The 23442-nt window shown below is 35.4% G+C and overlaps 1 protein-coding gene across 1 annotated transcript in view; it reads right to left on the bottom strand.

Annotated features, from left to right (window-relative positions):
* The window catches only part of DYNC2H1 (dynein cytoplasmic 2 heavy chain 1), a 369596-nt gene that overhangs the window by 79344 nt on the left and 266810 nt on the right, over nucleotides 1-23442 (bottom strand). The window contains exon 83 of the mRNA XM_024768920.1: nucleotides 2500-2616. Coding sequence (XP_024624688.1) covers nucleotides 2500-2616 — 117 coding nt within the window. The remainder of the gene's footprint in view (nucleotides 1-2499; nucleotides 2617-23442) is intronic.

Genomic DNA, 23442 nt, shown 5'->3' with positions numbered 1-23442 from the left:
ATTTAACACTCCCTCATTTTGGTTCCCAAAGACCACTGTAATACCTATATTTTTGTGTATTGTTACCATCTCTTAATAAATCACAGCATCTAGCACAGTGCCAAGCATATAGCAGACACATCAATAGATATTTGATGAATGAAATAAATGAACAAATGAATGCAGAGAAAAGATTATTACTCCTTTTTTACAAAAGAAAAACTTTTTAAAAAGTTCAGAAGTGATAAAAATAATTATGGAAAAATTCTAAAACAGAAATGTGGCATTAGTTTGTTTTATTTGAAATATTTATATTCATAAATTTTAAAGCTACCCCAAAATAAGAGAATTCTTATTCCTAAGCACCATATCTTAACTTGCTTAGTTTAAAATATAACTTTTATGGTTATGTGATTTATAAGTTTGTACTATAGAAACATGAAGAGGGAAATGAGTAACAGCTGAGAGGCTTCTGAAAGATGCTGGCACTTTGCCCATTACTGGTTTAGCATAGCTAGGAGATTCCGGAAGAAAGAAATTGCATTTGGAAAGTCCTCACAGACGGAATCACTGAGAGCTACCTTACTATGGAAGAGGCTTACAAGTCAGGTTGGATATGGAGCCATGTTGTGAAAAATGATTTTCTTTAGGAAAATTAATGTGATGATGATCTGAAATATGACTTAGAGGAAGTATATATTATAAGGAGAGTCAAATTTGGTGTTTTCTGCAATAATCCATATGAGAAAGAAGTCTACATTATGGCAATAGCTTCAGGAAGGAAATGGGAGAGATAAAGAACAAAACATTACAACAGGATGAAGTGCAAGATATTTGATAGATTAATTTGACTACTATGAATATAATGATAACCTTTTAATGAATCTATATCTATCTTACAAATAAAAGTTAAAATGAAGTTTAAAAAGTTATGTTTGTTTCTGGTCAAAATGGCAAACTACCTCCCACTTCTGAATCCTGTCTTTGACAAAACAAGAGGATACTGAACCCAGAAGATGGCACAAAAAGAATGGGAAACATCTGGGAGACAGAAAGGTTTGGGTACTTGTAAGTGGAGAATATGGTAACCTACAGCTGAGGGCTGGATGCCATGGCTGGAGCCAGGCTGGGAGAGTTCCTGGTTGCAAACTTATCTTTTCATATTGCCCTGGATGGAACATTGCCCACTATGTCAACATTTTAGGACTGAAAAATAGCAGTATCAAGCACCTGCCATAGACAGCAGAGTACTTGATATTTCACAGCATGCAGCCCAGCTAATGTGGGGATCAAACTGAAACAGGTATAGCTGGGAAGTCTGGCTTTTGGAATTGCAAAGTCTCAGACTATCAAACGAATAGATGCAAAACAAAACATAACAAAATCCACACCTGTATTTATTATGGTGAAATTTAGGAAGATCAGAGACAAAATATTCTACAGGAAAAAACCAAATGAGTTACAGAGAAATAAGAATCAGATTAACAGCAACTCTCCTCAATAAATTTGTGTAAACTGGGTTATTAATTTAAAGATATGCAAAGGTTAGTTTAAGAAAAAAGAAGGTAAAGAATAACAACTTCAATATGAATTGACATGAAGAATGGAAATCAGGCCATGATTTCATAAAAAGGGATCTGTACAATTTGATTACTTATATGACCAGCATAAGGGGGAGAGCATGGGTTTGGGATGCCAAAGGATGTAGTATTTCTTTTTATTCTCTAATTTTTCCTCAAGCTACCTATATAAAGCTTTATCAATCTGATGGTCTAAATAAAGTGGCAATTCCAGTTACTTGAGATCATTGTTTATTCAGACTCCTGACAATCACCAATTGTTGACACTAAGTCAGAATAACTCGAAATTACAATACTATAAGGTTTGAGGATTTTGAATTTTTAGAGAGTTTTAACCTTTTTCATAGGTTCTTAAATAAGCCTAATTTGACTTCCCTTACTGAAGAAGGCTATGTGATATATAAGCATTTTTATAGTATTACTAAACATAAGAATTGTAAAATTATATTTTTTTAATCCCAGAAAGTAAGTCCTTATTCAATTAGAATAGTAATCATAATACTGTAATGGTTTTGCCTAGTGAGCAAGCAACCATCTATAATCTATAACTACTTTACAATATAGAAACAAGTCAACTCCAGTTGATGAATTGCTTTTCCTTAGCACTTGGATTCCTTTGAAAAATTTCACCTTTAACAGCAGTCACTGACTTTACAGAAAGAGGCGAGAGAAGACAAGGAGTGAGCAAAATATGTATCAGACATAGAGGACGTCATAGTACATTACCAGGATAAGACAAATTACACGGTAACACTGCTTCTTGGGCTGATCTATTACTTTTCTTTCCTCCATCTTTTTCCAGGATACTGTATACATTAAGGGCAGATCCATGCAAAAATTTACCAACATATTTACCAACATGGACAATTTGGGGATAAAACTGGAAAAAAAGGATAGGGAGAAAAAAGGGAAAACAAAGGAAGAATATTTCACTACTAACCTGGTTTAATTTCTTCCAGAGATTGAGGACAGGAGAAAGTTCATTAGACCAGATTTCTCTATCAAATTTGCTACCAGCTGTTACTGATCTGCCCAAGATCCTCAACTGTGAAATAACCTGAATGAAGAAAATAATAAGTAGCAATAAATGAACATAACTTCGTTCAGAGGGAAAACATAGATACAAAAATAGCCATATTTACTTATAAAGACTGAATATATATATTATAAACAAGTTTTAATCCCATTTTCCCTGTTCAACTGGATTAATATTTTATTGATTTATTTCAGCAGTTAAAAGGCAAAAGAACTTAAATGGTGAGAGAAACCACTATAAAAGTTACATATTATAATGGCTCTTCATTTGAAAAGCTACTTCTTTAGCCACAAAGCTCTAATTATCCATTATTAATAACCTATTTGCTCATTTCTGAAATCAAAAATATTTTTCAGTTTGAATAATTTAAATTGCATAATTTCAAAATGCTGATAAAGATAGGTTTTTTGAAAAAATGAAATGAGTGGAAAGATAGTAAATAGCATAGCAAACTATAAAATAGTAAAACAATTTAAAGTAATTATTGGCTGGTAAAAATTACAATAAATCTAAGTTTTAAGGTTCTATATCAATTTTAAGTTATTTCAATGTTTTTTCTAGACATGAGACTCAAATGAAGGAGGTACAGATCAATTAATTAAAATAAGGCAAAGTAAATTCTTCTTTCCTATTCAGGGCTTTCATTTTTGTAACATTTTTATCAGCTTCTCTATCATCATTCTCATCAAAATTAATTCACTCATGTTTTTTTTTTCTAAAATAGTGTTTAATGGCTTCAATTTCAATAATACCAATCAGTCTTCTTAATCATTTGCTAAGAATGATCCAGAATATTACTGAGTATTCTATATATGGTATTATAGATATTGGGGGAGATATATAAAAATCAGTGAGGTATGTACTGATGGTTCTTCATAAATATTTCAACTAAATATTAAAATTGTGCTATATCATTGCTTATCTGACATAAAATAAATCCCCAAATCAAGACAATATGTTTTCCTAAGCTAGTATTTTAAACATCAACATTTTCAGTGTGTCAACTACTTTTTTTGTTTTACTTTTTGAGAGATGTAAATTGTTTTTCCTTTTTAAGAGATAGGGCTGTATTTAATATTTGGGGGGTTCTTACATTATTAAAGTTCAAATAAAATAAGGGCCATAAATATTTCAAAATAAATGCACTACATAATTGTTAAACATACAGAATCCTGCTGTTAAACTCAAGTTACTTCTAGAGCTTTTGATTGATTCTCTAATCTAGAAAAAATTGTGGTGATTCAGTGTTTCATTTTCTTTGTTTTCCTGATAAATTATTTTCATTTGCTCTAGCTGAACCCTACAACAGCACCTAATTTATCAGCTGTGCTAGACCATAAAACATCACTAGTTGGTAGCCAGGAGAAGTGCTATTTTGCTCTGGTAACATTGGCTATCTCTTATTTGTGTCTTAAATTTGTCAAAAATGACAGAGAACAAATAAGAATGCAAAGAGATACCTAAAGGAAAAAAGGTTCAAATATTTTTTTACACATGACGTTAAAAACTATTTTAAAAAGAAAATGTTTAAAAACCCAAAAAAGTTTGTTTTCTTCCCAGAAAAATAACATGTGAGGCTTGCTTTTCATAATAACACTATCATAATATATTATAAACTTTAATGAACAGAGAGTAATGAAAAGGGAGTTCAAATGCATAATAAAAATATTTTATAATGAGGATAGGGCTATTACTTGTAACAGCGGACCATCTTTTCTTTTTACAAAATCTGACATACTCATCTTTTTACAAAGCACAGATGATAAAATGTCTGTCCATTATACATGTTTTAAACCAATTAAAAATACTTTTTTTAATGACATTCCTTTAAAATGGTGTCAAAGGGGATGAAATTTCCCAACAAAAACATACATCACTTCTTCCATGTTCTAAGCATACTGAACAGCTTGCATTATGCCACTGGCATGCTTTGCAGCATCTCTGAGGTTGGAGGGGAGCTGCAGAATATGCTGTCACCCCTATTCCAACCGTTCACATTCCAAAGAACAATGAGAGACATTTCAGGAATACCTATGATTCTCCTGAACAATTGGTGTGATTTTATTGTAGCATACTACATCTTATATACAATTGTATTTTCCTTTTCTTTTGGAAGTTATAAAGCACATAGAAGAATTTCTGATCTAACGATAACAACTTTATAGAACCTTAGAGCATGAGCTTTGTTGCTTGTCTTGTCTTCTTTTAGCATAAATTATTTCCCTAGTTTTATTTTCTTTTCATTTCCTAATTTTCTCTTTGATTTCCTAAACTATTGATTTTACACTAATAGATCGTCTGTATTTTTGTAAGTCACATCCAGTATAATCCTTCTAGGAATGAGAAAGAATATAGATTTTAAAAATGAATGCTCATTCTCAACTTACAGATGAGAAATTGGAGTGCCCAAGAAGTTAAGTAAATTACATGTTTGAGAGGAGACCTATAAGATGGAGGAGGAGTAAGACGCAGAGATCACCTTCCTCTCCACAAATACATCAAAAATACATCTACATGTGAAACAACTCCTACAGAACACCTACTGAATGCTGGAAGAAGACCTCAGACTTCCCAGAAGGCAAGAAACTCCCCACATACCTGGGTAGGGCAAGAGAAAAAAGAATAAACAGAGACAAAAGAATAGGGACAGAACGTGCACCAGTGGGAGGGAGCTGTGAAGGAGGAAAGGTTTCCACACACTAGGAAGCCCCTTCACAGGCGGAGATGGCGGGTGGCTGGGGGGACGCTACGGAGCCATGGAGGAGAGCACAGCAACAGGGGTGCAGAGGGTAAAGCGGAGAGATTCCTGCACAGAGGATCGGTGCTGACCAGCATTCACCAGCCTGAGAGGCTTGTCTGCTCACCTGCCAGGGTGGGTGGGGGCTGGGAGCTGAGGCTCGGGCTTTGGAGGTCAGATCCCAGAGAGAGGACTGGGGTTGGCTGCATGAGCACAGCCTGAAGGGGGCTAATGCACCACAGACAGCCAGAAGGGAGTCCGGGGAAAAGTCTGGACCTGCCTAGGAGGCAAGAGACCACTATTTCAGGGTGCGCAAGGAGAGGGGATTCAGAACACCATCTAAATGAGCTACAGAAACAGGCGCGAACCATGGCTATCAGTGCAGACACCAGAGACGGCATGAAACGCTAAGGCTGCTGCTGCAGCTGCCCAAAAGCCTGTGTGCAAGCACAGGTCACTATCCACACCTCCCCTCCAGGGAGCCTTTGCAGCCCGCCACTGCCAGGGTCCTCTGATCCAGGGACAACTTCCCCGGGAGAACACACGGTGTGCCTCAGGCTGTTGCAAGGTTATGCCAGCCTCTGCCACTGCAGGCTTACCCCGCATTCCATACCCCTCCCTCCCCACAGCGTGAATGAGCCAGAGCCCCCTAATCGGCTGCTCCTTTAACCCCGTCCTGTCTGTGCTGGGAACAGATACCCTCAGGTGACCTACATGCAGAGGCGGGGCCACATCCAAAGCTGAACCCCAGGAGCTGTATGAACAAGGAAGACAAAGGGAAATTTCTCCCAACAGCCTCAGGAGCAGTGGATTAAATATCCACAATCAACTTGATGTACCCTGCATCTGTGGAATACCTGAGTAGAAAAGGAACCATCCCAAAACTGAGGCAGTGGACTTTGGGAAAAACTGTAGACTTGGGGTTTCCTTTCTGCATCTAATTTGTTTCTGGTTTTATGATTATCTTACTTTAGTATTCAGAGCTTATTATCACTGGTAGATTTGTTTATTGATTTGGTTGCTCTCTTACTTTATTTTTATATATATATATTTTTTTTACCCTTTTTCTCTTTTGGTGAGTGTGTACGTGTATGCTCCTTTGCGTGATTTTTTCTGTATAGCTTTGCTTTTACCATTTGTCCTAGGGTTCTGTCTGTCCACTTTTTGGCTTTTTTGTTTTGTGTTTTTCTTAGTATAGTTTTTAGCACTTGTTACCATTGGTCGATTTGTTTTTTGATTTGCTTGCTCTTTTCTTTGTTTTATTTTTTTTATTTTTAAAATTTTAATAATAATTATTTTTTATTTTCTATTTAAATACCTTTATATTATTTCACTTTTTTCTTTCTTTCTTTATTTTTAAATTTTCTCCCATTGCTTCTGAGCGGTGTGGCAGACAGGGTCTTGGTGCTCTGGCTGGGTGTCAGGCCTGAGTCTCTGAGGTGGGAGAGCTGAGTGAAGGACATTGGTCCACCATAAACCTCCCAGCCCCATGTAATATCAAACAGCGAAAGCTCTACCAGAGACCTCATCTCAATGCTAAGACCCAGCTCCACTCAACAACCAGCAAGCTACAGTGATGGACATGCTATGCCAAGCAACCAGAAAGACAGGAACACAACCGCACCCATTAGCAGAGAGCCTGCCTAAAATAATAAGGTCACAGACATCCCAAAACACACCACTGGACGTGGTACTGCTTGCCAGAAAGATAAAATCCAGCCTCATCCACCAGAACACAGGCACGACCTCCCTCCACCAAGAGGCCTACACAACCCACTGAACCAAACTTACCCACAGGGGACAGACACCAAAACCAACGGGAACTAGGAACCTGCAGCCTGTGAAACAGAGACCCCAAACACAGTAAGTTAAGCAAAATGAGAAGACAGAAAAAAACACAGCAGATGAAGAAGCAAGGTAAAAACCCACCAGAACAAACAAATGATGAGGAAATAGGCAGTCTACCTGAAAAAGAATTCAGAGGAATGATGGTAAAGATGACCCAAAATCTTAGAAATAAAATGTACAAAATACAATAAACATTTAACAAGGACCTAGAAGAACTAAGGAGCAAGAAAACAATGATGAACAACACAATAAATGAATACAAATTCCCTAGAAGGAATCAACAGCAGAATAACAGAGGCAGAAGAACGGATAAGTGACCTGGAAGATAAAATAATAGAAATGACTACTGCAGAGCAGATTAAAGAAAAAAGAATGAAAATAATTGAGCACAGTCTCAGAGACCTCTGGGACAACATTGAATGCAACAACATTCCAATTATAGGGGACCCAGAAGAAGAAGAGAAAAAGAAAGGGACTGAGAAAATATTTGAAGAGATTATAGTTGAAAACTTCCCGAATATGGGAAAGGAAACAGTCAAGTCCAGGAGGACAGACAGTACCATACAGGATAAACCCAAGGAGAAAAACACCAAGACACGTGTTAATCAAACAATCAAAAATTAAACACAAAGAAAAAATATTAAAAGCAGCAAGGGAAAAGCAACAAATAACATACAAGGGAATCCCCATAAGGTTAACAGCTGATCTTTCAGCAGAAACTCTGCAAGCCAGAAGGGAGTGGCAGGACACATTTCAAATGATGAAAGGGAAAAACCTACAACAAAGGTTATACTACCCAGCACTGATCTCATTCAGATTCGACAAAGAAATGAAAAACTTTACAGACAAGCAAAGGCTAAGAGAATTCAGCACCACCAAACCAGCTTTACAACAAATGCTAAAGGAACTTCTCTAGGCAGGAAACACAAGACCAGGAAAAGACCTACAATAAAAAAGCCAAAGCAATTAAGAAAATGGTAATAGGAACATACATATCAATAACTACCTTAAATGTGAATGGATTAAGTGCTGCAGCCAAAGACAGGGGTTTGCTGAACGGCTACAAAAACAAGACCCCTATGCATGCTGTCTACAAGACATCCATTTCAGACAGGGACACATACAGACTGAAAGTGAGGGAATGGAAAAAGATGTTCCATGCAAATGGAAATCAAAAGAAAGCTGGAGTACCAATTCTCATAAGAGACAAAATAGACCTTAAAATGAAGACTATTAAAAGAGACAAAGAAGGACACTACATAATATCAAGGGATCAATCCAAGAAGAAGATATAACAATTGTAAATATTTATGCACCCAACATAGGAGCACCTCAATACATAAGACAAATGCTAACAGCCGTAAAAGGTGAAATTCCCAGAGTAGGGGACTTTAACACCCACTCTCACGAATGGACAGATCATCCAAAATGAAAATAAATAAGGAAACATAAACTTAAAATGATACATTAAGCAAGATGGATTTAATTGATATTTATAGGAGATTCCATCCAAAAACAGAATACACTTTCTTCTCAAGTCCTCATGGAACATTCTTCAGGATAGATCATATCTTGGGTCACAAATCAAGTCTTAGTAACTTTAAGAAAATTGAAATCATATCAAGTACCTTTTCCAACCACAATGCTATGAGACTAGATGTCAATTACAGGAAAACGTGTAAAAAATACAAACAAATGGAGGCTAAGCAATACAATACTAAAAAACCAATAGATCACTGAAGAAATCAAAAAGGAAATAAAAAAATACCAAAAACAAGCGACAACGAAAGCACAATGACCCAAAACCTATGGGATGCATTAAAAGCAGTTCTAAGAGGTTTATAGCAATACAATCCTACCTCAAGAAAAAATAAATATCTTAAGTAAAAAACCTAACCTTACACGTAAAGCAATTAGAGAAAGAAGAAGAAAAAAAACCCCAAAGTTAGCAGAAGGAAAGAAATCATAAAGATCAGATCAGAAATAAATGAAAAAGAAATGAGGAAACAATAACAAAGATCAATAAAACTAAAAGCTGTTTTTTGAAAAGATAAACAAAATGGAAAATCCATTAGCCAGACTCATCAAGAAAAAAAGGTAGAAAACTCATATCAATAGAATTAGAAATGAAAAAGGTGAAGTAAAAACAGATACTGCAGAAATACAAAAGATCATGAGAGATTACTACAAGCAACTATAAGCCAATAAATTGGACAACCTGGAGGAAATGGACAAATTTTTGGAAAAGCACAACCTCCTGAGACTGAACCAGGAAGAAACAGAAAATATAAAAAGACCAATCAAAGCCCTGAAATTAAAACTGTGATTAAAAATCTTCCACAAAACCCCAGGACCAGATGGCTTCTCAGGCGAATTCTATCGAACATTTAGAGAAGAGCAAACACCTATCCTTCTCAAACTCTGCCAAAATATACTAGAGGGAGGAACACTCACAAACTCATTCTACTAGGCCACCATCACCCTGATACCAAACCCAGAAAAAGATGTCACAAAGAAAGAAAACTACAGGCCAATATCACTGATGAATATAGATGCAAAAATCTGCAACAAAATACAAGCAAACAGAATCCAAAAGCAGATTAAAAGGATCATACACCATGATCAAGTGGGGTTTATCCCAGGAATGCAATGATACTTCAATATACACAAATCAATCAGTGTAATACACCATATTAACAAATTGAAGAATAAACACCATATAATCATCACAATAGAGGCAGAAAAAGCTTTCAACACCCATTTATGGTAAAAACCCTCCAGAATATACGCATAGAGGGAACTTACCTCAACATAATAAAGGTCATATATGAAAAATCCACAGCCAACTTCGGCCTCAATAGTGAAAAACTGAAACCATTTTCAGTAAGATCAGGAATACTACAGGGTTACCCACTGTCACCACTATTATTCAACAGTGTTTTGGAAGTCTTAGCCACAGCAATCAGAGAAGAAAAAAAAATCCAAATGGGAAAAGAAGAAGTAAAGCTGTCACAGTTTGCGGATAACATGATACTATACATAGAGAATACTAAAGATACTACCAGAAAACTACTAGGGCTAATCAATGAATTTGGTAAAGAAGCAGGATTCAAAATTAATACACAGAATTCTCTGGCATTCCTATACACTAATGATGAATTATCTTAACGTGAATTTAAGGAAACACTCCCATTTACCACTGCAACAGAAAGAATAAAATACCTAGGAATAAACCTACCTAAGGAGACAAAAGATCTGTATGCAGAAGACTATAAGACACTGATGAAAGAAATTAAAGATGATACAAATAGGAGATATATACCATGTTCTTGGATTGGAAGAATCAACATTGTGAAAATGACTCTACTACCCAAAGCAATCTACAGATTCAATGCAATCCGTATCAAACTACCACTGGCATTTTTCACAGAATTAGAAGAAAAAATTTCAAAGTTTGTATGGAAACAAAAAACACCCTGAATAGTCAAAGCAATCTTGAGAAAGAAAAACAGAGGTGGAAGAATCAGGCTCCCTGACTTCAGACTATACTACAAAGCTACAGTAATCAAGACAGTATAGTACTGGCACAAAATCAGAAATACAGATCAATGGGACAGGATAGAAAGCGCAGAGATAAACCCATGCACATATGGTCACCTTATTTTTGACAAAGGAGGCAAGAATATACAGTGGAGAAAAGACAGCCTCTTCAATAAGTGTTGCTGGTAAAATGGAACAGCTCCATGTAAAAGAATAAAATTAGAACACTCCCTAGCACCATACACAAAAATAAACTCAAAATTAATTAAAGACTTAAATATGAGGCCAGACTTTATCAAACTCTTAGAGGAAAACATAGGCAGAACACTCTATGACATAAATCACAGCAAGATCCTTTTTGACCCACCTCCTAGAGAAATGGAAACAAGAACAAAAGTAAACAAATGGGACCTAATGAAAGTTAAAAGCTTTTGCACAGCAAAGTAAACCATAAACAAGATGAAAAGATAACCCTCAGAATGGGAGAAAACATCTGCAAACGATGCAACTGACAAAGGATTAACCTTCAAAATATACAAGCAGCTCATGCAGCTCAGTTTGAAGAAAACAAACAACCCAATCCAAAAATGGGCAGGATGCATAACAGACATTTCTCCAAAGAAGATATACAGATTGCCAACAAACACATGAAAGGATGCTCAGCATCACTAATCATTAGAGAAATACAAATAAAAACCCCAATGCAGTATCACCTCACACCAGTCAGAATGGCCATCAACAAAAAATCTAGAAACAATAAATGCTGGAGAGTGTGTGGAGAAAAGGGAACCCCCTTGCACTGTTGGTGGGAATGTAAATTGATACAGCCACTATGGAGAACAGTATGGAGGTTCCTCAAAAAACTAAAAATAGAACTACTATATGACCCAGCAATCTCACTACTGGGCATATACCCTGAGAAAACCATAATTCAAAAACAGTCATGTACCACAATGTTTATTACAGCTCTATTTACAATAGCCAGGACATGGAAGCAACCTAAGTGTTCATCAACAGATGAATGGATAAAGAAGATGTGGCACATATATACAATGGGATATTAGCCATAACAGAAAACAAAATTGCATTATTTGTAGTGAGGTGGATTGACCTAGAGACTGTCATACAGAGTGAAGTAAGTTAGAAAGAGAAAAACAAATACTGTATGCTAACACGTGTATATGGAATCTAAAAAAGAAAAAAAAAATTCCGAAGAACCTAGGGACAGGACGGGAATAAAGATGCAGATGTAGAGAATGGACTTGAGGACACGGGGAGGGGGAAGGATAAGCTGGGATGAAGTGAGAGAGTGGCATGTATATATACACTACCAAATGTAAAATGGATAGCTAGTGGGAAGCAGCCACATAGCACAGGGAGATCAGCTTGGTGTTTTGTGTCCATCTAAAGGGGTGGGATAGGGAGGGTGGGAGGGAGATGCAAGAAGGAGGAGATATGGGGACATATGTATATGTATAGTTGATTCACGTTGTTACACAGCAGAAACTATCACAACTCTGTAAAGCAATTATACTCCATAAAGATGTTAAAAAAAAAAACTATGAAGTACAATGAAATATTTAGCACTAAAAAGAAATGAGCTATCAAGCCATGAACTTCACCTTAAATCCATATTGCCAAGTGAAAGAAATCAATCCGACAAGTTTACATACTTATGATTCCAACTCTATGACATTCTGGAAAAGGCAAAACTGAAAATAGTGAAATGATCAGTAGTTTTCAGGGGTTTCAGAGGTAGGAGGGATGTATAGGGGATTATCAGGGAGGTAAAAATATTCTGCTTGATGCTCTCATAATGGATACAAGTCACATTTTTTCTAAACTTATAGAGTATACAATATCAGAATCCTAATGTAAACTATGGACTTTAGTTAATAATAATGTATCAGTATTAACACTGGCTCATCTGTTGTAACAATGTACCACACTAATGCAAGATGTTAATAAGAGGGGAAACCTGCTGGAGTGCTAGGGGATGTATGGGAACTCTATGTATTTTCTGCTTATTTTTCTGTAAATCTAGGACTGCTCTAAAAATAAAGTCTATTAATTAAAAAGAAAAACTTGTATGATGAATGGTCTAGAAGGTTGATGCAACAAGAAAATTAATCTTCCCATTGGGGAAAAAAAAAACAACAACTAAACCAAAGTCCATCAGCAGTAGAATCAATAAATAAATTATGGTATAATCACCCTATGGAATACTATACACCAATGAAAATTAAAGCTTCATGCAAAATATGTATGAGTCTCAACATACAGCTGAAGGAAAGAAGCAAGATACACCGAAACAAAAACATACTGTATAACTCATTTACTATCATTCAAAAACAAGCAAAAATAACCCATGGTTATAAGTCAGGAAAGCTATTTCCTTTGGAGAGGAAAAAGTGAGTAGAAATTAAAAATGGGATGTGATGGAAAAGGGTAGAAATGGAGAGATAGTGGAAACATTTTGGTTTTAGACTTGTGTGGTGATTACATGTGTATCACTCTGATAATTCATCCAGCTGTATACTTAAAGTTATATAGTTTTCTCCATGTATTTATTTTGATTAAGATATTTATAGTGAAAAAAAAAGTAAATTACATGTTTGTCTCAAGGAATATGGCAGACTAAATATCTGGAGAAAATTTTATAACACAGTACATTTAAAAATTATGCATAAATAACAACATCATCAACCAAAAAAAACCTTTTATAATTTATGACTGAAGCGCCAGGGAAATTAAGGGAAAGCTTTAAATGCTGGAGCCAAAGAGGCAGAGCTGATCTAGACACCTGAGTGAGTTCTGAAGCCAGTATTTGCCCTGGGGTATCTGCCTATCTCAAGGGGCCTACAGCTTGGGCTGTTTACTTTTTATTTTGAACTATTTTTAGATTTATATAAAACTGGCAAAAATAATACAGAGAATTCCCATTATATACTTTACTCCTAGTTAACATCTTACATAATCACAGCATAATTATCAAAACCAGGAAATTAATGCTAGTACAATACTATTAACTAAACTACCACAGACCTTTTTCAAATTTTACCAATTTTTCCACAAATGTCCTCTTTCTGTTTCAGGAGAATACCATATTATATTTAGTTGTTATTTATCACAGTCTCATCCAAAACTGTGACAGTCTTTCTTTTTCTTTCATGACCTTGGCACTTTTGAAAAACACTGGTCAGTTACTTTGTAAAATGTCCCTCATTGAGTTCATAAGATTCACATTTCCAAAGACAGAAAAGAGAAGCCCTGAACTCTACAAAAAACACCCAACAGGCTAATTAGAAAACAAACTGCCTGGCAGAGGGAAAGACTAGGGACACTTGCTGCTCGCTGTCTTGGCTTCTGGGTGATAATGTGATCTGTTTGAAATACTGTGATCATCAGCATTCACCCTACACACTGCAATCCTGAAAATATCATATATCAAAACTTATGGAACTGCAGTGAATGAGATTCTTAGAGGAAAATTATAGCAGAAAACACTTATGATCAAAGAGAAGCAATGCTAAAAACAGAGCCAAACTTAACAGATAATAAGGTTGAGAATGTAGATGGAAGAAAATAACAAGAGCAAAAAAATTAATGAAATAGAAAACAGATACGAGATCAGATTTTCTAAAAAGTCAGTTTTTGTTAGTCTTAAAAGACTAATAAAATTATGAGACTTCTGACTAGATTAAATGATTATAGCTAGATGATAGATAAAGTAAGAAAAGGCAAAATTTTATTTAAAATTCTAATATTACAAGGAATATAATTTACAGAAAAGACTAAAAGAGAATATGAGATTATTTTGAATAGCTTTATACCATAAAAAGTAAATTTGGCCAATTGAGAAATTTCTAGGAATATATAAATTAATAAAACAGTCTCAAGAAGAAATAGAAAAACTAAACTGGGCTAGAGTTGTTTAAAAAAATTAAGTGAGGGCTTCCCTGGTGGCACAGTGGTTGAGAGTCTGCCTGCCGATGTAGGGGACACGGCTTCGTGCCCCGGTCTGGGAAGATCCCACGTGCCGTGGAGCGACTGGGCCCGTGAGCCATGGCCACTGAGACTGCGCGTCTGGAGCCTGTGCTCCGCAACAGGAGAGGCCACAACAGTGAGAGGCCCGCGTACCGCAAAATAAATAAATAAATAAAAATTAAAAAATTAAGTGAGAAGTTAAAAACATTATCTCAAAGTAAATCTCAGACACCAGCAGTTAATATAAAAGTTCTCCTCACATTCCTTGAACAGAAATTCAAATCTAGTACTAACCATTTCAGAGACTAGAAAAGGAGGCAAAATTACTCAAATCAAGCAATAGAGGCTAGTAAAAACATTATATGAAATATAAGGGGACATTCGAAGATCAGACTTACTCCTGAACATAGATGCAAATAAATAAACAAATATCAAACAACCTTTCAAAAAAGACATACATGATGACTCTGAATGTATGGTTCAATAATAGAAAATACAGTTCATCACATAAGCAGATTAGAGAGAAAAATAATATAATTATTTCAATACTGGGTGAAAATATGGTCAATGAAGTTCACCAATACATTCTTGATAAACTACCCTAAGGAAATTTAGCAAAGATATGTGAGATTGTTATAACAGCTTTTGATAAATTATGCCTCCCTGTAATCATACCTGTTTGCAAAGTAACATTCCGCTCCTCTGATATCAAGAGAAATCTATTTCTCCACCCCTTGGAAGCTGGGCTGATCTTATGACTTGTTTGACTAATAGAATGTGGCAAAACGGATGTGCAATTTTCAAAGCCTAGACTTTAAGCGAACTTGCAGTTTCTGCTCTGGCCTTGGCATCCTGAAACACCATGCTAGTCTCTGGTAGTTGAAAGACCATGTAGTTGAAAACCAAGTCACTGCAGCCAATAGCCAGTGCCATCTGCAAACATGAGTAAGTCCATCTTGAACCTGCCAGCCAACATTACAAATGAAGGCAGCCCCATATGGGAACCCAGATGAAACCAACCCACAGAATCATAGGAAAATCATAAAACATTATTGTTTCAAGTTACTAAGTTTGGGGATGATTTGCTATGCAACAAAGACTAACTGAAGCACCAGGAATAGTGGAAATCTTTAACCTGTGTTAGGGATTGCATGTTTGTGTACCCCGCACCACCCCTACCCCGCAAATCCTATGTTGAAGCTCTAACCTCCCAGCATGGCTGTATTTGGAGATGGGACTTCTAAGAAGTAATTAAGACTAAATGAGGTCATGAGGGTGGGGTCCTGATCTGATAGGATTTGTGTCCTTATAAGAAGAGACAAGGGAGATCTGTTTTCTTCTCCCCCTCTTTCTGCAAACACTCACAGAGAAAAAGCCATACGAGATCATAGTGAGAAGACAGTCATTTACAAGCCAGAAATATAGCCCTCACCACAACCCGACCATACTGGCACTTTGATCTCAGACTTCCAACCTCCAAGACTGTGAGAAAATGCATTAGTGTTATTAAGCCATCCAATCTGTGGTATTTTATTATGGGAACCCAAGCAGACCAACACAAACTTATAAATGGTATCTACAAAACACAGTAAATATTACAATCAATAATAAAGTGTTAGAAAATATTCCCTTCAAAATCAGAGCAAGATAAGACTATCACCACACTAACTCAACACTGCACACAAAGATCTAATTATCCCAACACACAATAAAAGGCAATTAAATGTATATGGATTGGAAAGGAAAAAAGCTAAATCACCTTTTTCTCAAATAACAATTTACAGAAAGAGAATTTATAATACTTTTCATATAACATATTATATTTATTCACTATACATTTTTCTATTTGTATTTGAAATATACAAATTCATTAAACAATATATATATTTTTAACTTCAACTCAAGTATTATTTCCTTTTTCAATAGCTATTTGGGAGCTGGTAAAAGTTTACTTAGTCCATATTCTCTCTTCACCCACCCGCTAACATGTGCATGTTCCTTCTGGGTGCTTGGCCAGGTAATAATATGTTTTACTGTGCTACCAAACATATCAAGATGTAACAAGCTACATTAAATCTTCCCATATACTGTAAAAACGAAACAGTACACCTGTTGAAGTGAGATACAGGAGAATATCCAGAGGTTTATCTTTCTAATGTTAACATATGCAAGATAAAGGGGGGAAAACCCTTTCTTGATGTCTCCTGTGTCTTCGATAAAAATATTTATACCAGTCACATGCAAGGCCAAACTGTAATTTATGTTGGTGATTGGAGAGATAAGATTTCACTCAAGATCAAAAGTGAAAATGTGCAGGCACTGTACCATGTTAAGAATTCACATCATCATTTTTTTCTAGGCAATATGATATTAAAAGCCTGAAAATAAATCTCAGGAGAACTCCTAGTTTGTACAATTTTAACAAGCATATTAAGAATGAATTTCTCATCAAATGATGTTTAAATTTTACTAAGACCAGTGAATATACCAGTTTTCAAATACTGAGGTATATATTATTTGGAGTGATAGGCTGAACACTTCATTATAAAATCATATATATCGATATTTTATATATAACTCTGGGTAATACTAAATAACTCAAACCTGGAATTAATCATTAAATTATATGAAATGTTTGGATTCATCTCTGCCTTGAAGAGGTACTATCATGATGTTTTGTTGAATCATAATTTTTTGTATAATTAGTGGTTCTAATAATACCACTTCCTGAGAGTAAAATTATACTTTGTTATTTATTAGACACACACAGAATACACATTATATTATATATATACCCATACATACAGATATATAAGACCTCATGTCTCCTAACACTTTCATATATTTATTTTTAAAAATTTATTAAATAACACATTTAAAAACAGTTTGGCAGTTAATTAAAAATTAAACCTGTACCTGTCATATGATCCAGCCATTCACTCCTAAGTATTTGTCCAAGAAATATAAAAGCATGTGCTCATACAAAAACATAGAATGTTCAAATGTTCATAGTAACTTAATCTTTGTAGCCTCAAATTGGAAACAATATGGATGTCTTTCAACGAGTGAATGAATAAGCACATTGTACTACATCCATACAATGGACTACTAATCAAGAAAAAAACAAAAAAAAAACCCCAGGCTCCTGATAAGATCACACAGGTGAATCTTTATAAAAAAATGTTTTGGAGTATAGTTGCTTTACAATGTTGTGTTAGTTTCTGCTGTATAGCAAAGTGAATCAGCTATACGTATACAAATATACCCTCTTTTCTGGATTTGCTTCCCATTTAGGTCACCGCAGAGCATTGAGTAGAGTTCCCTGTGCTTTACAGAATGTTCTCATTGGTTATCTATTTTATACATAGTATCAATAGTGTATATATGTCAATCCCCATCTCCAAATTCATCCCACCCCGCTTCCCCCTTGGCTTCTGTACATTTGTTCTCTACTTCTGTGTCTCTGTCTCTGCTTTGCAAATAAGACTATCTATACCACTTTTTTAGATTCTACATATATGTGTTAATATACAATATTTTTCTCTTTCTGACTTATAACAATAATGTTGAATGAGAAAGAAGCCAGACAGAAAAGCTCACTTAATTGTATAACCCTTTTACATAAAACTCTAGAAAATGCAAAATAATGTACACTGACAAAAAAGAAATCAGAGTTGCCTGGGATAGGGGAGGGGAGAGAGGAGGAAGGGACTATGAAGTGCTAGGGAAAACTTTTGGGGGTGATGGAGATGTTTACTATCTTGATGTGGTGATGTTCTCACAGGTGTATAATATGTCAAACCATACACTCTAAATATGTGCAGTTAGGACTTCCCTGGTGGTGCAGTGGTTAAGAATCCGCCTGCCAATTCAGGGGACACAGGTTCGATCCTTGGTCCGGGAAGATCCCACATGCCGTGGAGCAACTAAGCAACTAAGATCCCACTTGCTGCAGAGCAAGTGCGCCACAACTACTGAGCCTGCACTCTAGAACCTGCGAGCACAACTACTGAGCCTGTGCACCACAACTACTGAAGCCCGCACACCTAGAGCCCATGCTCAACAAGAGAAGTCACTGCAATGAGAAGTCCGCACACTGAAATGAAGAGTAGCCCCCACTCGCCCCAACTAGAGGAAAGCCCCCGCGCAGCAACGAAGACCCAACACAGCCAAAAATAAATAAATAAATTTATAAAAATAAAAAAATAAAAATATGTGCAGTTTATTCAATTAACCACCATGATAATTATTAAAACAATGCTTTGTAGTTCACAGAAACACCAGGAAAGTGGAAAAGTGGGTGTTAGGGCCAGTAAAAACACTGGTTATTGTGGTCAGAATAAGTAGGGAAAAGCTGATTTTCCTGGTAAACATAGAGGCTGTGACTTTTCTCACTCTCATCACTGGCCTTGGCTCTGGATGCTACCCAGGAACTAGAACTTGCCTCGAGTGCCGCTGCCTCCCAAGAGAGGGAAGGAATCCACATCCTTGATTCACTAGATCTCTGTTCATAGGCTGGTGCTGGTGCCTGTCATGCCTGTGCTCTAACTGTGAAGGGGTTCAGAAAGTAAGTATCTGTTTTTTCCAACATCTACCATGGAGTGGCCTGCTACTTCCCTCCAGGAATTTTTTGGAGGTAAGTACAAAAGCTGTCTACATTTATTGGGTGACAAGGTCAAGAAGATATATAAATATCCATCACATTTATTTTAATTCTGTAAAATTAATTTTACTGTGAACATTTTCAAAGATATATAAAAGTTGATTTTCTTAAGAACATTTTTAAAGATACACAAAGATACCCATCCAGATTCAACTATGGTCAAGATTTTCCTGAACTTGCTTCTATCATCTCTAATTTATTTTCTTTTCTTTTGTTATTATTCCTTAAGTGTTTTAAAACAAATCCCAGATCATGTTATTTAACTCTTATGTACTTAGTACGTACCCCAAAAAGAAATGGACATAACCACAATACTATTATTTCACCTAACAATATTAATAAAAATTCATTGGTGTTACATAATACACAGTCCATATTTAAATTTCCCTGATTGGTCTCAAAATTTGTTTAAACTGGATTGTTTGAATCAGTATCCATAGAAAGGGTATGCAGTTGTTATGTATTTTAAGTCTCTTTAATGTAGAGCAGTTTCTCTGCCCTTCCTCTTTGCATGCCATTAATCTGTTGAAAAAACTGAGTCCATTATCTTGTAGAACGTCCCACATTCTGGATCCAGTGGTGTAGTTTAATTTGTTCCTTTACCCCCTCTGTTTCCTGTTACTGGAAATGATTTCTAAAGGCTTGATTAGGTTCAGGTTCACTTTGCTGAAAGAATACTTTTGGAAAGTGTACTTCATATTGCCTCACATCAGGAGGCACACAGTGTCTGAATACTTTCTCTTTGTGATACAAAGATTGATTACTGGGTACAAGTGGTAACACCTGACCCCTCTCTTGCAAACTTCCCCATCAATCTTCCATCTAATGGTTTCCACCTTTGATAATAATTTTCTGGATCAATTATCAAGGTTTGTAAAATGGTGATTTTTCAAATTCTTCATTCCTTTTATATTTATTATCTAGAATTATTCAATAAAGAAAAGCTTTATTTCATCAACTTTTCTTTCATTACCATGAAATATAATTCACAAAGGAAAGGTAATGTTTAATTCTTTCCCTTTAATTGCCATTTTTTCAAACTAAGAGATATTTTTGTTTTTTAACTAAATGATCAATTCTAGAAGTAAAAAATCAAGTTTACAATATTAGTGAACTTAGTATTCCCTTTCATTCAAAAGTAATAAATATAAAATCATTTTTGTATATGCTACAAAATTAAGCAGACTGATAAAGTCTTCCAATCCCCTTGCTTTTGTCTTAAATGGTCATACAACTCAAAATGTGACAAGTATTCAAATTCAGATTTGCTTACAGTTAGAAGCCAGAAGGTTATACACGGTGTATAAAAGTACATCCATATTACCTCTTTTTGCTGATGGTGCCATTGGCAAAGTTGTAAATAATAAATGTGTTCCTGAAATGTGAGTTAATATATTCAAATAGAAGGATATCTGAGAGAAAAGAGGATCTTAAGCTTCCTGATTTCAAAAAATGAATTTACCAGGAACTTGTGACTTCTCTAATAACTGATGCAAAACCATTTGAGTCAGGATAACTGCAGCTGTTGAGTCTGAGTAACCACAGCTGCTGAGTTCATAAAAACCGTTCAATGCAATGTTGCTAAAATTATTACGCTAACAATTAATCCTCAAATCTTTGGCAATAAAAAAGCCATCATTACATTTTAAGAATAAATATAACACATTTTAAGAATTTTGCTATGAAATTGCTATTGAGTCTATGAAAAAAATAAAGTTCTGGAACTTCAAAGAATGGTTTTTAGGAAAAAATAAGTGAATATGTAGCTTTTATAGAAAAATAAATGTTACTCTTATACAATCTCTTGTTTACAAAAAAATTAAAGCTGATAAGGAATATGATTAATAACAACTGCTCCCACAAACCTACTACCATTTTTGAGCAATACATTAGCCTACTGCAATTATTTTCTAACTTGCCTCTCTGCTTCAAGTCTTCATCCCATTGTCAATTCTCTATAAGCCATATGCCCCCAGACTGATTTAGTAATTACCACAGCTCACTGACGAGGCTCGGCGTTATCTAGTGAACCTCTACCCCTCCTACCTCCTGGCCTCATATCCCACCATTCTGCCTCTCCTTCACTGTGTTTCAATCACATCTCTCATTGTTGTCCCTCCAATTAAAAAAAGAAGGAATGACCCATAAAGATATGAAAGGATGGTCAACCTACTTAGTAATCAAAAGTACAAATTAATACCACAATGAGATATTATTTTAATCCACTAGGTTGGTAAATATGAAGGCATGCCAAAATACCAAGTACTTGTGAGAATAAAAGGATGTAGATATTACATACTTCTGGTGAGAGAGTAAATTAGTACAGTCACTGAAAACAGTTTGACACAATTCTATTCCTAGGTATATACCCTAGAGAAACTCTTGCACAGGCATTCCAGGAGACAAGCACACAAATGTTTACAGGAACAATATTTGTAATAGCCAAAAAACCCCAAATTGTGTTATATTTACATGATGAAATACTATGCAGCAATAAGAATTAGTGAAACTACAGCTAAACCAGCAACACGAATAAATCTTAGAAAAATAATGTGGAATGAAATAAGTCCTAGAACAGCACACGCCATACACTGAAGTTCAAAAAATGAAACAATGTATTTTTAGGCATGGCTGTGTATGTGTGTGTAAGTACATGTATGTAACACAACTATTAAAAAGTATAAAACTACAAAAAAGTTATAAACAAAACAGTCTGCTCCTTTAGCAGAAAGGCAGGGGCATAGGATAGAAGAGAATCATTTAAGTTGATACAAGTTTCTGGTAACATCCTAGTTCTTGGGTTGTTATTGGCTCACAGGCTTCATTACATCATCATGCTCTTAATGTTTTATATGTATATATATATATATATATATATATATATATATATATATGTATGTATGTATATATATAATGTTACATATATGGTCTTTTATAGGTATCAAAGATTGCATTTTGAAAAGTAGTAAAAAATTCAAAATTAGAGAAATGTACAAGTCCTATAGAATCATAAGTCCTATAGTACATTAAGTCTTAAGAAGAAAAGCAGGTTAAGGGGAATAAGTAATACTAAGTGTTGAGGGAAGTTGCTATTTTATATAAGTGGTCAAGGAAGGCATGTTTGATAAGTTAATATTTAGAGATCTGAAGGTAGTTAAAAGGTAAGGCATGTAGATATCTAGGGGATGAATACTCCAGGCAAAGTAAACAGAAAATGCGAAGGCTCTTAGGCAGAAGCTCAAGACAAGTGTGGCAAGTATGGCTGCCCCAGAGTAAGCAAGGAACAGAGGACCTGAAGACAAGAGGATTAGAAGACAAAAAGACAAGAAAAGAGGATTAGAAAACAAGGCAAAGAGGGAGTAGAAGGCCTGAGCATGTAGGTGCTGGGAGACCTTTGCAATGAATGTTTTAACTCTGAGTTAGGTGGGAAGTGACGGTAGGAAAATAACTATTGCTATTACCATCTATAGAATATGAAAATGTCCATCTTTTTGTTAGAAGATCTTATTTCCTGGATAGAGTTGGGCTGACCTAAAATAAGGAAGTCTTTTTCCAGAAGCCAACCCTTATTTGACCATACCTAAAATCTCCATAGAAAGATTTAAGTGTATGTGTAAATGTGGATTCAAATGACTTTTAAGACGTTTTTTTCTGAATCATGCAGGGTATTGACTAGATGCACAAAAGTTAGAATTATTTGCATCGAAGTTTCATATAATTATCTCAGATTGCTCTAGAGATTCATTGATTTCTCAAGAAATTGAGGGAGTGGTTTTGCTGAAGACTATTTTAAGAATTGCACTTTACCATTTCCCTGAGTTTATTAATTCCATAAATCACAGGTTGAAATTGGTGAAGTGGAAGTCTTAAATATCAGATTCAATAATGACTTTTTTTCCCCCATATAGCCATGGAATCAAATCACAAACTCAGAGCAAAGAAAATACTTTTTTTTTGGTTTTAAATGGAAGAACAAAACTGGCAATTAGCAAATGTAGGAGTTCCTAGGTTTAAGATAGTCATTTGAGGGAAAAAAAAAAAAAATTCCTAAAGAACTGAATTCTTGGAAGCA

This window comes from Neophocaena asiaeorientalis, unplaced genomic scaffold (genome assembly GCF_003031525.2).
Source record: "Neophocaena asiaeorientalis asiaeorientalis breed wild unplaced genomic scaffold, Neophocaena_asiaeorientalis_V1.1 scaffold151, whole genome shotgun sequence".
In the NCBI taxonomy this organism is placed as follows: domain Eukaryota; kingdom Metazoa; phylum Chordata; class Mammalia; order Artiodactyla; family Phocoenidae; genus Neophocaena; species Neophocaena asiaeorientalis.
This window is presented reverse-complemented; position numbering and strand designations above follow the sequence as displayed.